Source organism: Myotis lucifugus, unplaced genomic scaffold (genome assembly GCF_000147115.1).
Source record: "Myotis lucifugus unplaced genomic scaffold, Myoluc2.0 scaffold_1283, whole genome shotgun sequence".
Classification (NCBI taxonomy): Eukaryota; Metazoa; Chordata; class Mammalia; order Chiroptera; family Vespertilionidae; genus Myotis; species Myotis lucifugus.
The window spans coordinates 35223-48871 of record NW_005872331.1 but is presented as its reverse complement, the minus strand read 5'-3'; the positions used below and the strand labels follow the sequence as shown (position 1 = coordinate 48871).

The 13649-nt window shown below is 57.5% G+C and overlaps 1 protein-coding gene across 1 annotated transcript in view; it reads right to left on the bottom strand.

Moving 5' to 3' along the window:
* Positions 1-881: 881 nt before the first annotated feature.
* The window catches only part of OC90 (otoconin 90), a 19559-nt gene continuing 6791 nt past the window's right edge, over positions 882-13649 (bottom strand). Inside the window, exons 5-14 of the mRNA XM_023748337.1 lie at positions 12440-12552; positions 10514-10638; positions 10360-10399; positions 9648-9698; positions 8536-8583; positions 6787-6840; positions 5627-5743; positions 4578-4749; positions 3929-4035; positions 882-1983 (exon numbers count right to left, since the gene is read on the bottom strand). Of these exons, the coding sequence (XP_023604105.1) occupies positions 1685-1983; positions 3929-4035; positions 4578-4749; positions 5627-5743; positions 6787-6840; positions 8536-8583; positions 9648-9698; positions 10360-10399; positions 10514-10638; positions 12440-12552 (1126 nt within the window). The 3' untranslated portion in view covers positions 882-1684. The remainder of the gene's footprint in view (positions 1984-3928; positions 4036-4577; positions 4750-5626; positions 5744-6786; positions 6841-8535; positions 8584-9647; positions 9699-10359; positions 10400-10513; positions 10639-12439; positions 12553-13649) is intronic.

Below are 13649 nucleotides of genomic sequence, written 5' to 3'. Positions count from 1 at the left end.
CTGGGTTCTCCTACAGCAGAGCCGAAGGCAGGCTCAGGGGCAGGGGTTTCTCTGGGCGTGATCCCAGGGAACCTCTGAAATGGAGAAAGGGCTGGTGAAGAGGATTCGCCGATGACGGCCAGATCCAGCCTCCGCGACAGTCTAAGGCGTCTCGGGAGGAGAGCTCAGGCCGGTCCACCAGGCGATGGCAGGCAGGGCAGCGTGTAGCCTTTGGCTTCTACTCATGGTCAAGGCCCTGTTGGAGTGAACTCCCCCACGTTTCTGGATTGCGTGTGCCTGATGCGGAGCAGTTTCCAAGGGGCCTCACACCTCATCAGAGAAGTCCTGGGCCAGCAGGTAGGAGGTGTGGTGGGCCTTGTCAGACCCCACCGCCCAGTGTGGCTGGTCAGAGCCTCGGGAACTGGGTGTCACAGCAGTGTCTGGAGCAGTGATGGCAAACCTTTTGAGCTCGGCGTGTCAGCATTTTGAAAAACCCTAACTTAACTCTGGTGCCGTGTCACATATAGAAATTTTTTGATATTTGCAACCATAATAATACAAAGACATATTTTTGATATTTATTTTGTATATTTAAATGCCATTTAACAAAGAAAAATCAACCAAAAAAATGAGTTCGCGTGTCACCTCTGACACGCGTGTCATAGGTTCGCCATCACTGGTCTGGAGCAAGAGGTGGGATCAGACGGCGTGGAGCTGGCAAAAGACGTCCAGTGTGGCACCACCTCGTCTGATCCTTAAGGACAGAACTAAACGTGGAAGCACGCGGTTATTTCAAATACCTTAATGGGTCGATGAAGGGATTTTTAACCCTTTTCGGTCCAACATCGAGGCTGATTCAACAGACCAGGCGCTAGTAGCAGGTCCAATGTCGAGGTTGAGGTCGACACTGCAAACCGGTTCAACATTCAATCCTGTCAGTTAATTTGGACCAGACTGTTTGAATTCCAAAAATAAAATTGGACCGCAAAGGGTTAAAGATGGGATGCCTTTAGTCTGGTAGAGAATAAATCTCAGCTAGTAGGTGGGTGGGTATAGTTCCGTTTTTTACAGAATCTGCGTGTGTCAAGAGTAGTGCTTCATTCCCGGCCTTCTAGCCACTGGGATAAACCCTCATTTGTGAAAACAAGTCCAGGACCAAGACGGGGTGAGTGGTGATTCTTCATCGTGGGGGCGGGGGAGACACATGCCCCCTCTCCTAGTAACTCGGATGGCAGGTGTGTTTTTAGGGCACGGACCAAAAGTGCTGTCATCTCAGCCCTTGGCGTACATCTTCGGTGAGTTATTGATGACTCCTAGGTGACCTCATGAGACTGGCTGACTACATACACTCCCTTCTATTCTTTTTTAATAGAAGAAAATTAGCTTCCAGTGATTAGGGAATAGACCCTCCCCCGCACCACCACCCATTGTCTCACCTTTGCAATCTATTCATGCACCAGTACCTACATTTCTAAAAAACACACAAAACCAAGGGGAGAAAAAGCACTGATTGGATATTTATTGCACCTCCGCCGTGTGCTGCAGGAAGTGGAGCTGCACCTGCGCTGCCTCCTGCAGATGGCATTCCCAGGGGAGCTGGGAGCACCACCGTCCTGTCCCCAGCCTCTGCTCAGAGGAGGACCGAGAGGCGGCTCAGGCCCCAAGGCGCCTGGGAGCAGGTGTGCTTGGCATTTTCTCCGGGGCTCTATCTGGGGCCAGGTTGTGGCCTGGCCCCCACGGGACCAAGTGACCTCCCCAGAAATCTCCTGGTTCTCAGGTGTGCGGTGGGGGGCAGGGCCTCCGCGCTGTTCTCCTCGGAGCTGGAGCCCACGGAGGACGCCGAAAGCCCTCCTTGCCCGCCGTCCTCGCAGGGGCGCTGGGGGCCCTGGCACTCTTGTCTGCCCGACGACTTGAGGCTCTGGTTAAAGAAGGCCGATGCCATGCACTCAGCCGCCGTCTGCTCACAGGCACAGAGCAGCTTCTCGCACAGGCTCTGGCCCACACCTTTGAGGGCGAGAACAGAGTAGCGCCCTGGGCCATGGGACCACGGAGATGGAGCCCCCAGGTGGCCTCCGCCCCCCTCTTGAACCTCTGGGCCTCCAGCGCGCACTGATGCCGCCACTGGAAATACTCTCGTTACACCAACCCTCCAAGTCTCAGGCACTGGCCTTCCCAGCAGCCCAGGCACACGTCATTTCAGCAGCAGGTGGAGAAGAGGAGCAGAGTGGACGCACACAAGCCTGCTTCCTGGAGCCCTCGGCCCTTCCGCCCCATCCCAGTGTCAGGACGACAGGGCAGGCTCTGGGGTGCCCTCCCAGCGCCTGCCACCTGCACCAGGTATGGGACACTGAGCTCAGAGCTCACAGGGTTGGGACCGGATCCCTAAAGCTCTGTGAGAGTTTGAGCTGCACATGCAGTGTCCCTGGATTCTGCGAGCCTTCAGCTGGGCACGTGAGACCTCACCGTGCGGTTGCATATCACGACAGTAGTACTCTGATCTGTCAGCCATGGGCTCTCAACCCTCTCGGCCCCCGGTCCGCTATAGGACAGAATGTCAGTGTTTCAGTCTGCGTTCCTGATCTGGTACCTGTCTATCTCCCAGCCTCACCTTCCCCCTCAGCAGTCTTCCCATCCCCACTCACTCTGCTGGCCAGACAGAACCATATGCTGACCCTGTGCTGCCAGGAGTCCCCAAAATGCCTCGGTTTTCCTTTCCCTTTCCTTGGAACATCCACACCAGCATGGCCTTCGGAAACCTGAGATCTCACCTCACTGCTCTCCTGACTTCTCCCGTCCTCACTGCCAGACTCTCCAGGCTCCACCTCGTTAGCAGGTATGGCCTGAGATTAGGGGAGTCACTGACTTGTCTCTCTTCCCTCTAGACCAGTGATGGCGAACCTATGACACGTGTGTCAGAGGTGACACGCGAACTCATTTTTTTGGTTGATTTTTCTTTGTTAAATGGCATTTAAGTATATAAAATAAATATCAAAATGTAAGTCTTTGTTTTACTATGGTTGCAAAGATCAAAAAATTTCTATATGTGGCACGGCACCAGAGTTAAGGTTTTTCAAAATGCTGACACGCCGAGCTCAAAAGGTTCGCCATCACTGCTCTAGGCTCTGAGGGACTTGAGGCAGGGATCCTGCATGCTGTTTCCTAGTTACCAATGAAGGTTTGTTGGGTCAGTAGAAAATTGAAGGGATGGCGCTCCCGGCAAGTGAGAGGCACGCATGATCCTACAAGGAGGTGCATGCGGAAGGGGGAGGGGACTAATGGCCCCCAGAGGCTTCCCCAGGAAAATGCAGATGAGGAAATGGAGCCAGAGAGTCGACAGGCCAGTGCTAACCCTCGCTGTGCTGTAAGAGTGATGTGCAGAGGGGGCGGTGGCAGCTTCCAGCCATCCTGCCTGAGGCCCTGAGCAGCCACAGAGGAGCCTCCAGGAGAGAGGAGTGGAGCTGCAGCCTACCTGGCCCTTCAGCCAGGGCCGCCATCCTGACGGGGCCCCTCGGGAGATGTTACCCGGGGAAAAGGGGCCCACGGGCCTGGTGAAGCCTCGGCTGGACGTCTGAGGCAGTGGGGTCTTAGGTCCCGATCCAGCTCAGCACTGACTGCCTGTGTGACCTGGGGCGCCTCCTGGTGCTCTGACCTGGCCGGTTGTGAGGATGAACTCGCTCACCCAGCAGGAGCTTGGAGCGGACGGCACACGGTGAGCACGCAATGCGCCCGGCTTGTGTAACGGGCCCGGTGTGCGCCTGGCCAGCCCTGTGCCCTGGGCACGGACGTCGCCTCTGAACTGGACTCTCCTCAGTGGACTAGGGGTCTAATACGCGCCTCAGAGGGAAGACGTGTTAGGTCACGCGGTGGATGAAAAAGAGCGTCTACGCCTGAGTGTGGTCATGATGCTGAGCGGTGAGAGGATAACCCACCGGGAGGCCCACGCACTCACACTTGGGGGCACCGTCCGCGCACACCACCGGCGGCCGAGGAAGCCTCCCGCGCCGGCAGCCCAGCCTCCCCACCTGCTGCAGGCAGCAGTGGTGGGACCAGCAGCACCTACGACCAAGGAGAAGCCTTTACTGCCCAGCTCCCAGCTGCCCCGGGAGCCCCTCAGGGCCTGCTTCTCCCGCACCCCTCCACAGTGAGAGCCAGTGCCTCCTCCCGTGTGCACGGCTGGCTCCTACACGCCACGCGCTCCACGCGTGCCGGCTCAGGTTGCGCACTGCACAGGCATCTAAAGTGAAAGTCACTCCAATTGCCCAGAATGTAAACCTTGGTGAGGAGCTGATTTCAGCGTGGCCCTCGTCACGCACATCAGTGAGACCCACCCTCTGTCGCTCATCACTCTGTCTTTAGAGTGACCCTCTCCAGGGGCTGGTCTGTCAGGCTCTGCCCCTTCGTGGGTGAATGACCTCAGATGAGGCCGAGCCTCAGCTGCTCACCCGGAAAATGGCCCGTGATGTCAGGAGCCACCCGAGTGAGGTAAGGCAGGCAGCCAGCTCTTTGTGGACCTCGAGTGACGGCCCAGGTGGAGGAGGGCTCTCACCTCTCCCTGCAGGCAGCATCGGCGCCATCGCCTGCCACCCTCGCGCACCTACCTGTCCAGGGCGTCCCTGGGTTCGCCTCGCCCTTCTTGCCCACAGTAGCAGCCGTAAGATTCAAACTCCTCGGGGCACCGGGCTGTCAGGCAGAAGAGCATCTGCCCCAGCTGCGGCATCACCTGTGTGTCCTCCCCGGCTCCCAGGCGCAGGAAGGTGGACCTGGCACAGGCTGGGGAGAGAGGACTCGGGCAGCCAGGAGTGCCAGCGCGGCGTTCCCAGGAGGGCTCCACGTGGCCAGTCGTGCCAGGAGCCTGCGTCCTCCGCCCCCTCCCCACTCCTGGAGGCTGTCCTGTGCCCAGGCCCTGTCTGGATGGTCGTCTTTCAGGGAGCAGTCTTCCTCACCGGGCTCTGCTCGCCCAGGTTCCTCGCTACCCCCCCTGCCCCTCAGCACAGGGGCTCATCAGGGCCGAAGATGCTCTTAGGGCCGAATTTACTACTGAGCGGGGCTCCTGGCTGTCCCCTGAGGCTGCCTGGCTTCGCAGGTCAGCACACCTATGGGGCTTGTCTTTCAGACCTTGGTTTTCTGTCTATTTCTGCTTTTCTCTCTCCACCCATCCTGCTCCCCCTCCTCCTGTACTGGGCAAAACCCCACCTTCATAGTCTGGGTGGGAAGGACTAAGAAAGCCCACCCCCTTTTCCCCCCCATGCAGCTGCTTGCACAGCCCTGCATGGCGCACTGGAAGGCAGTGCCAGCGCCTCCTCTGGGTCCCGCTGCCTGCGGCTCGTGCGGGTGCAGGGCCTGCGGCTGCACCTGAGGGAGGAGAGCCCAGGCGGAGGACTACCGAGACCCAAGTATTTCGTTCTTTCCAGGAAACCGGCATGGATGGCGCTGGTGAGCGCTGGCCCAAGGCCTGCCATTTCCGGGCCCTGCCCCCAGCCCTGGTGCCTGCCGGCCAGTGCCCCTCTCCCAGGCTCATCTGCCAGGGGACGTGCGGCACCTCCCGTCACAGCCACATGCCAAGGTCAGTGTGACACAGTGGCCTTGTTAACCGCCTGGCCAGAGGCTCTCAGGCCGGGAGGGCAGCTCCTGTCTGCCTGCTGCTCACCTGGCCCAGTCGTCCCCTCAGGACCGCTTTCGACGGATGGCACGGCCAGCCCCAGAGATTTCATGCCGGCGGGAACCACGGTCACACCTCCAGCTGTGGCAGCAATCTCTGCGGATCCTGAAAACGCACAACTTCACAGTCCACATCCAAGAGGGTCCGAGAAGGGATTTGCAGATGGGCACCAGGTCAAGGCCAAAGGCAAACAGATATTTGGGAATGAACCACCAGACTGAGCTTGCAGACGTCAGAGCTGCGTCTCGGGGATCCCGGAATGCTGCGTGAGTCCCCAGTTTCCTATGATAACTGTGAAACTGACGGGCCTGGCTAGACCCTCTGGATGACATCTGGTGGCTGAGAACCATCCCCCTCAGGCCTACCTTTGTGTCGTGTCCACACTCATGCGCCAGCCAAGTGAAGTCCCATCACAGTGTCAACAAGTGAAGGGACAAGAATGGTGGGGAAATTAGCCCAACGCATGGGCCACAATCATGTAGGCAAGCAACACTGTTCCGACCCTTAGAACACGGCAACAGCTTCTGGCCATACTCAGAATTAAGTGTGAATCTGCACCGCGGCCAGCAAGACCCTGCTCCCTCACACGGGCTCCCCCTCACATGGGCTCCCTGGCACCGTCTGGGTCCCCTGTCTCTCAGGGTCAGGCAGCCCCACCTGCCCTCTCAGCTGGAGGCAGCCGGGTCTCCATCCCACAGGCCACGCCTCCAGCCCAGTCTGGTCTAGACCAAGGAGCACCAGTGGCTGGGCCCCACCGTCTGCTGCCCAGCTCAGTGCCAGGCACTGGGTGAGGCCTGGGCATCGTCATGGATACACTTGGGGAGACTGGAAGAAAGTACCTTCAGATATTGAAAGTGCTCCCTTTATAATGTGAGGTTGCAGCTGATATAAATGGAAAACGAGATAGAGCTTTCTCTGTTTTTTGCAAGGCATCTCCTTAGCAGGTAAGTTTCCATTTCTTTCTATGAATGGATCAGCCTCTTAGTTTCATTTGTCTACTCCTCAGGGCTCTACCAGTAAACTGGCTCCCTGACCGCTTCCACGTTGAGTTTGGGGTCTTTTCTCCCGGGCTCTTTGGGACACACCTGATCTAATGAGTGTAGAGGGGCAGCAACTAGCCAAAGGCGGGAGCAGCTTTGCGTGCTTACCTGGAGGGGTTGTGGTCCTCACAGCTTCGGTGCCTTCCTGGTCTTGGAGTGGTTCTGCTCCCAAAAGAAAGACACAGGTAAGTGTCAACCCCAGGCTGCCCCACCTGCTCTGAGGCAGCTCCCACCCCCAAGCCCCGGGGGCCATGTGGTCTTTGCTCTGCCCCTGGCCACCTCCTGGGACAACAGCTGAGCCAAAAAGAGACCCAGCTTCACCACCCCCTCCCCTCACACAGAGGCTTGCTGGGAAACTCAACTGCAGGTGAGTCTGTTGAAATCTTTTTTTTTACAGAGAAAAATGTGGCAGAAGAATTGAGTCCCTTTGCTTGCTGTGTGGCCCCAGGAAGGCTGCTGAGCCTGTTTCTCTGCGAAATGAGTTTGTTGCTTTAACAGTAGTTAAGCTCGCACTACGCTGCAGACCGAGTGATCGAGTTCCCCCAGGTCCCAATGTGGTGTCAGCAGGTCATGAGGATGGGGTCCTCTCGAATAGGATGAGAGCCCTGTAAAGGGACCCAGCGAGCTCCTGCTCCCTTCCCCCTGGGAGGGCACAGCAGGAAGACGGCTGGTGTCTGTGTCAGAAGAAGCCCTCACCAGACACCGGATCTGCTGGTGCCTCCACCTCAGACTTGCAGCTTCCAGAACTATGAGAAATACATCTCTGTTGTTTATAATTCACCAGTCTCTGGCGTTTTGTTCCAGCAGCTGAACGGGCTAGGCTTACTATACACCAGGTACAGCACTAAGCGCTTTGCTCAGATTAACTTCATAACAACCCCGTGAGTTAGTGCAATGCCCTCCCTCCTTCCGTGATGAGAAAGGTGACCTGCAGAAGAGTGAGGTCACTTGCCCAAGGTCATAGGGCTAGAAAGTGGCAGAATGCAAACCCAGGTCACCTGCTAGCATTGACCCTGGGAGCCACTTCGCTAGGCTGCAGTTTCACTGCTGGCTGAACCACAAAGACCAGAGATAATCACTCCTTCCAGAATGCTCTGGAAAGGAACTGCCTGGACCTCTGTCCGAGATCAGGATTATGATGGTGTGATGTGACCATCAGGCTTAGACGTGCACTGATGGGACGCAGATGCTCCAGCCAAGAGTCTGAGGCGTCTGCGCTGGGGCAGGTGGTTCCCTTCAAAGGCAAAGTGCACGGATTCAGAGGTAAAGGGATCCACATGTACCCCGGGCAGACGACTCTACCCCTTGGAGCTTTTCCTTTACCTGTAAAATGGGGGTGAAAATGGGCCTCCCAGAACCAGGGAGAATAACTCAGAGAATGTTGTATGCAGGGGCGTAGACACATGCTACCACATCGAGGTCCTCAACCATGTCTCCGCCCTTTAACCATTCTCAGTAACGAGTAGATAGTCATTATCAGTGATTTTTCTTAGTAATAAAGTATCCATGGTTATTAATCACAAGCCAAGTAAAGGGTTGGGACAGCTTTCTCCATCTTAGTATTTCTTGGCTTAGTATTTTAGGTAAGGGGCTGTTCTCCGCGAGTCACTGTCAGGTAATGGGAAGAAAACAAGTCTTAGCCTCACGTCGGGGGTTAGAGACCAGAACAAGTCACTTGCTGGATGACTTGGAACTTTAACCCCCAGAGCCTGTTTCCTGTATTGTCTGCAAAGGGTTATAGTAATTTCCTCTGGGCTCTGAACACGAATATTTATTTAGGTGGCATTTCTCCGGGATTCTATGCTGTCCTCTGAAGGCCCCTCTACTTACTTGTCCTGGAGCGAGGGGTCAACTGACTCGTCCTGGGGGGCGTGGTCAACTGGTCAGCTCTGGTATCAGCAGACACTGTGAAGAGAAATCAACCGACTGTCAGTGATCAGTTACCAGTCCAGCCCAGCACCTTGGCCAGGCCAGCATCACCTGCAAACAAAACGGGTTTGGGAGCTGAGCGATAAGGAGAGAAGGCCCACGGCCATCTGATCAGGGAGCAAGTTGTTCACTCATTGGTGCTCAATACTGTTCCCATGCAGTGGGTGAGGGGCCAGATTGGAGTCAGTCCTGTGTTCAGAGAAACCGGCAAATGAGAGAAAGAGCCAGCATTGGCCCTGATGGACCAAGTCTTTGTGGGAAGGCAGCCTAAGAGGGAGTTGCTTCCTGGAGTAAGGGAAGACCCACCGGAGGCCCCGAATCCCAGCCCTACCACTCAGCTGTGTGTCCTGGACAGCTTCCTTCTCCAGCTCAATGTACCGTCTCAACATGAAGGTTACAGCAGTTACTTCCTAACGTTGTGTGAGCATTGAGGGGGTTATACATTCCCAGCAAGCTGTCTAGTGTCCTGCATGTGCCTTGATGGTAGGTGCTGATTTTTAAAGTTCCACTGGAATTTCTGGAAAAAGATGCCAGCCCAGAATCTTCCCACGCTCTCCGTCATGTAATCCTCTGCCACCCTGAAGTCAGGTATAGTGATCCCTTTCCAGGGGTTGGCAAACTAGGGGCTGGCCCTTGACCTATTTTTGTAAATAAAGTTTTATTGGCACACAGCCACAGCCATGCAGTGATGGATCGTCTACGGCTGCTTTCCTGCTACAGTGGCAGAGCTGAGTCGCTGTAGCAGAGATCCTGTATTGAAACATTTACTGTCTGGCTCTTCACCAAAAGTTTGCCGAGCCCTGCTTTGTGCAAGGGTGCAGGGGTTGCACCATGCTCCCAAAGTCACACAGCTGAGAGCGGGGGAGGCAGGATTCGACCCCACAGCTGCCCGACTCCAACACATCATCGCCTCATCGCATGATGGGGACCACACTTCCTCACCAGCTGTCCCACCTGCATCTGAGGGGAGGTCATTGCAGCTAGTCCAATACTACAATGGGAATGTGGGCGTTGGGGCCGCACGCCTGTCCCTGACTCACCTTCTCCTGAGAGGGCCACCAGGCTGGCGTCTGTGGGCTCCACAGGTTCCACTGAAAAAGAGCCCCAGCAGCCATGAGTGACGGACGCAGTGTCCACACCACCTCCCAAGGGGCTCGGCCCAGAACGGGCTGGGTGGGGACTGCGGGGCCCAGGGAGGGGCTGTGCCGGGTGCTGCCGGGCAAGGGCTGCTCCTCTGCCTGAGGGTCCCCCACCTCCTCCACCTCCCAGAACGCAGGTGCCAACCAGGCCCCGGCTCAGAGGGACTCCAGAGGCTCTGGGTTCTGGAGACGGTGACACGAGCACAGGCTGTGACAGTGAAAGGGCTGCAGAGCCGAAGGACTGGCTGTGGAGTGTGGTGTCCTGATTCGAGAAAACCTCTGTTCTAAGGGGAGGCAGGTGCAGAGGACAAAGACCGCTGGGCTCGGGAGACCTGGAGATGCAACTCACACCCCACACACATGCACACACCATATCACACGTGTGCACCAGAAATCCACCACCCACACCACACCAGCTCCCTCTTAAACAAGCCCTGCAGGACTATTTCTGAGAGAGACCCCAGCTCAGGAAATGGGGGACGCTCTGGAGGTGCACCTTGAACTTCCCACCCCCAGGCACCCCTGGTGTTGGGGCTGGGAGAGCGTGGGAACCTTGGTGAACATATCTGACCCCTCAAGTCCGAGGAGCAGCTGCCTCCCGTGGAGGCCTGACCTCTGGGCAGGAGGGCCGTTAGCTCCTGCCTGCGGGCTGTCTGTGTGGAATGTGAGGAGGTGCTGGACTTGGCACCTGAAGACGGGCACCCACGCCAGCCCCTGCCCCCACCGCCTGCCAAGCACGGACCAGGGGTCAGGTGCTTCCTACCCGCAGATGGCGCCAGGCAGAAGGCGGGGTCCAGCAGGTTCAGGGAGGAGTTGATGGTGGCCTGGGCCAGGCACTCGATGGCAGCCTTGTCGCAGGTGCACAGCAGGTGCTCGCAAGGGTCCCTGGACTCTGCACAGACCAAGGGCAAAGCCACTTGGAATCCCAGGAGGCAACGCAGACGCCGAGGCTGAGCTCCCGACCTGCCCGCCCAAACCCCGCGCCCCCTGCAAGTGTCCCCCCTCCTCGGTGAGGGTCCCGTCTGGGCCATGCTCCCTCCTTCACTCACCCCCCACCCGTCGGGCCCTCTACGGGCTCTGCTTTCAACGAAACGCTTTAGAGTCGGCCACGTCTCCCCATCTCCGCCTCGCTCTCCCGGGCCACCCCTCGCCTCTCCCCTGGGTTACGTGGGTGGCCTGCTGACTCCCCTCCTGCCTCTGCCCGGCTGTGCGTCTGTTCTCCCAGGAGCCGGGACAATTCTCTGAAAGCTCAGGTCACGCCATCACACCACGTCTATGCTTGTGTTCCGAACCTCCCACCTCAAAGTCAAAGCCATGGATCCCGCTCCCTCTCAGACCTCCTCTCTGCCCTCACCCGGGTCCTGACTCACTGGCCTCTGTTCCTCAGGCACCAGGCCCCCCGAGCCTCAGGGTCCAGGGGCCGTTCGCCCGTCCACACGGTTCCTCTCCCGGATGCGCCGCGCCCGTCTCTGCTCAACTGTCACCTTCTCTTGACCTTCCTACTTCAACAGGGGCCCCACCCCGCCTCCCGTGCCTTTCCCTGACTCCGTACCCCCGACATCTCCCATCACTGTCTAATAGACGGTATCATTTGTCTTTGGTATTTGCTGAGTCTGACAACCATGATAAAATTCCAGAATGTCAGGGTGTCCCCAATGCCTAGACACTTGTCTTAGACTCGGGTAGGTGCTTACCTCCTATCTGTTGAATGAGTGAATGAGTGAATGGTGATTGAATGAGTGAGTGAGTGAATGATGAGTGAGTGAATGAATTAATGAATGAGTGAGTGAATGAATGAATGAGTGAGTGAGTGAATGATGAGTGAATGAATGAGTGAGTGAGTGAGTGCATTCAGTGTTCACTGTGCCTCTCTCACGTCCTGGAAGCTCCTACTCCAGCTCGTCCACGCCGTCACCAGGACTGTGGAGCCGGCCCCACTGGACTCAAACCCTGGCTCTGCCACTTTGCACTGATGGGACTTTGCACAAGTTAGTCCCTTTCTCCGCGCTCCCCTCTCCCGTCTCCGGGGCTTCCTTTTTCCCGGTTTTGAAGAAGCTGGGGGTGGCGGGCCCCCCTTGTGCCAGGGTTCTTTAGAAAAATGGGGGCTGCCTGTGAGCGAAAGCGTTTGGCACCCGGAAGGCATCGGAAAAGGGCGGCCCCCAAGGATGCACTGCCAACGCGCCTGCTCCTCTGCGCCCCCCCCCACCCCCTGTGTGCCTTTCCCTGTGCTGCTGCTGCCGCCCAGAGACTGAAATAAAGTGCCCGGGTGCCCCAGCGAGCAGGGTGGGCAGCTGGTGCTTACAGCACCCACCACGGCCTCTCCACCCAGGAGTCCCTCCCTCCACGCCCACCACTGCGTCCTTCCCGTCCACCAGGCACCAGCTAACTGCTCTGGGAGCGTTCATTCCCATAACTCTCCGAGGCAGAGTCTCCCCCTGCCCCCCCTTTGCCGTTCAGAGGAGGCAGTCATCGCCCCCCTGAGGCTCGGGCAGCAGCCTGCCCCTCCCAAGGTCCCTGAGTTGCAACACATGAAAATTGCAAATCCAATAACCTGCTGAGTAACTTGTGTCAACTCAGAAAGCACGCACTGCACCTCTGCTGTGCAAGGGAGAGGCCATGAGCCCGTGGCCTGGTCCAGACGGGCCTCTCCATGGTCCCCTCCCCGCCAGCCCCCGGGCACCTGGGATGCTCACCACACGTGATCTTCTTGCTGGCGCAGTTGACATCTGTGCTCACCCTGGTGGAGTCCTGGATACAGTCCATCTCAGCCGCCTCCTCGTGGCACCGGCGGTGCTGGAAGCAGCAGCTGGGGGTGGGGGAGGGTCAGGAGGGAGGCGGGCAGCCTGTCATCACCGCGTGCCTCCCGATGGTTCCAGCGGGGTCTTCTCAGACACTCGGGCACTCACACACACACACACACGCTCACACACACACACGCTCACACACACACATGCATGCTCACACATGCACACTCACACATGCTCACTTGCTCACACATGCATGCTCACACACACGCTCACACACATGCACGCTCACATGCTCACACACTCACATGCTCACACATGCATGCTCGCTTACACACGCTCACACACATGCACGCTCACATGCTCACACACTCACATGCTCACACACACACACAATACTGGAAGTATGTTGCCTGTGCAGCAGGTGCTGCTCTTATCAGGAGCCTTTAGGTCTGTGGGGACTGAGACGTGGGCTCTGTAACTTGCCAAGGTCAAGGCTGACCACGGCCTCCTGAGCCTCAATGTGGTCGGGCGGCACCACCACACAGGACATCAATGGAAAGAAGGAAAACTATACAGGCCACTGATGACCTTGGGCAAGTTACTAAGTTCCTCACACAGCATAAGAATCGGGGGGAATTCCAGAAACATCCATAGGGACCCCACCCTGCCTTAGGGCCTCCGCAGGCGGCAGCAGTTATTTCTGCAATCTGGCTGCAAGTTCAAGGTGGCAGTAGCCTGCCCTCCAGGAGCCTGGAGCCCGTCCCCGCCAGCTGAACTGTGGAACGCAATTGGAGCTGAGCGTGACCCAGAATTCTGCCAGTTTGCCGCCCTCCGTGCTGTGATCATTCTTTTTGGGTCGGAGATGGTGACGAATTACTGCTTCATTTCTCTGACTTGTAGGTTTGCGGGTGTGTTAATAATTAAAGGAAGCGCTAAGGGAGGACCCGGAAGGAAAGTGTTCCCAGAAATGGCCCTGGCACCGTGCCCGGGCAGAACCGGCTCCCCCTCCTGAAAGTCCGGGAGCTGGCTCCGGGGCCGGCCTGCTCCTGGCCCTGGACCGGGAAACTGCCCTTCCGGTCCAGAGTGACCCACACCCTCTCGGAGATCTGAAGATGGGGCAGGTCTGTGTTTTAATTTCGGAGCCATTAGTCCTTGT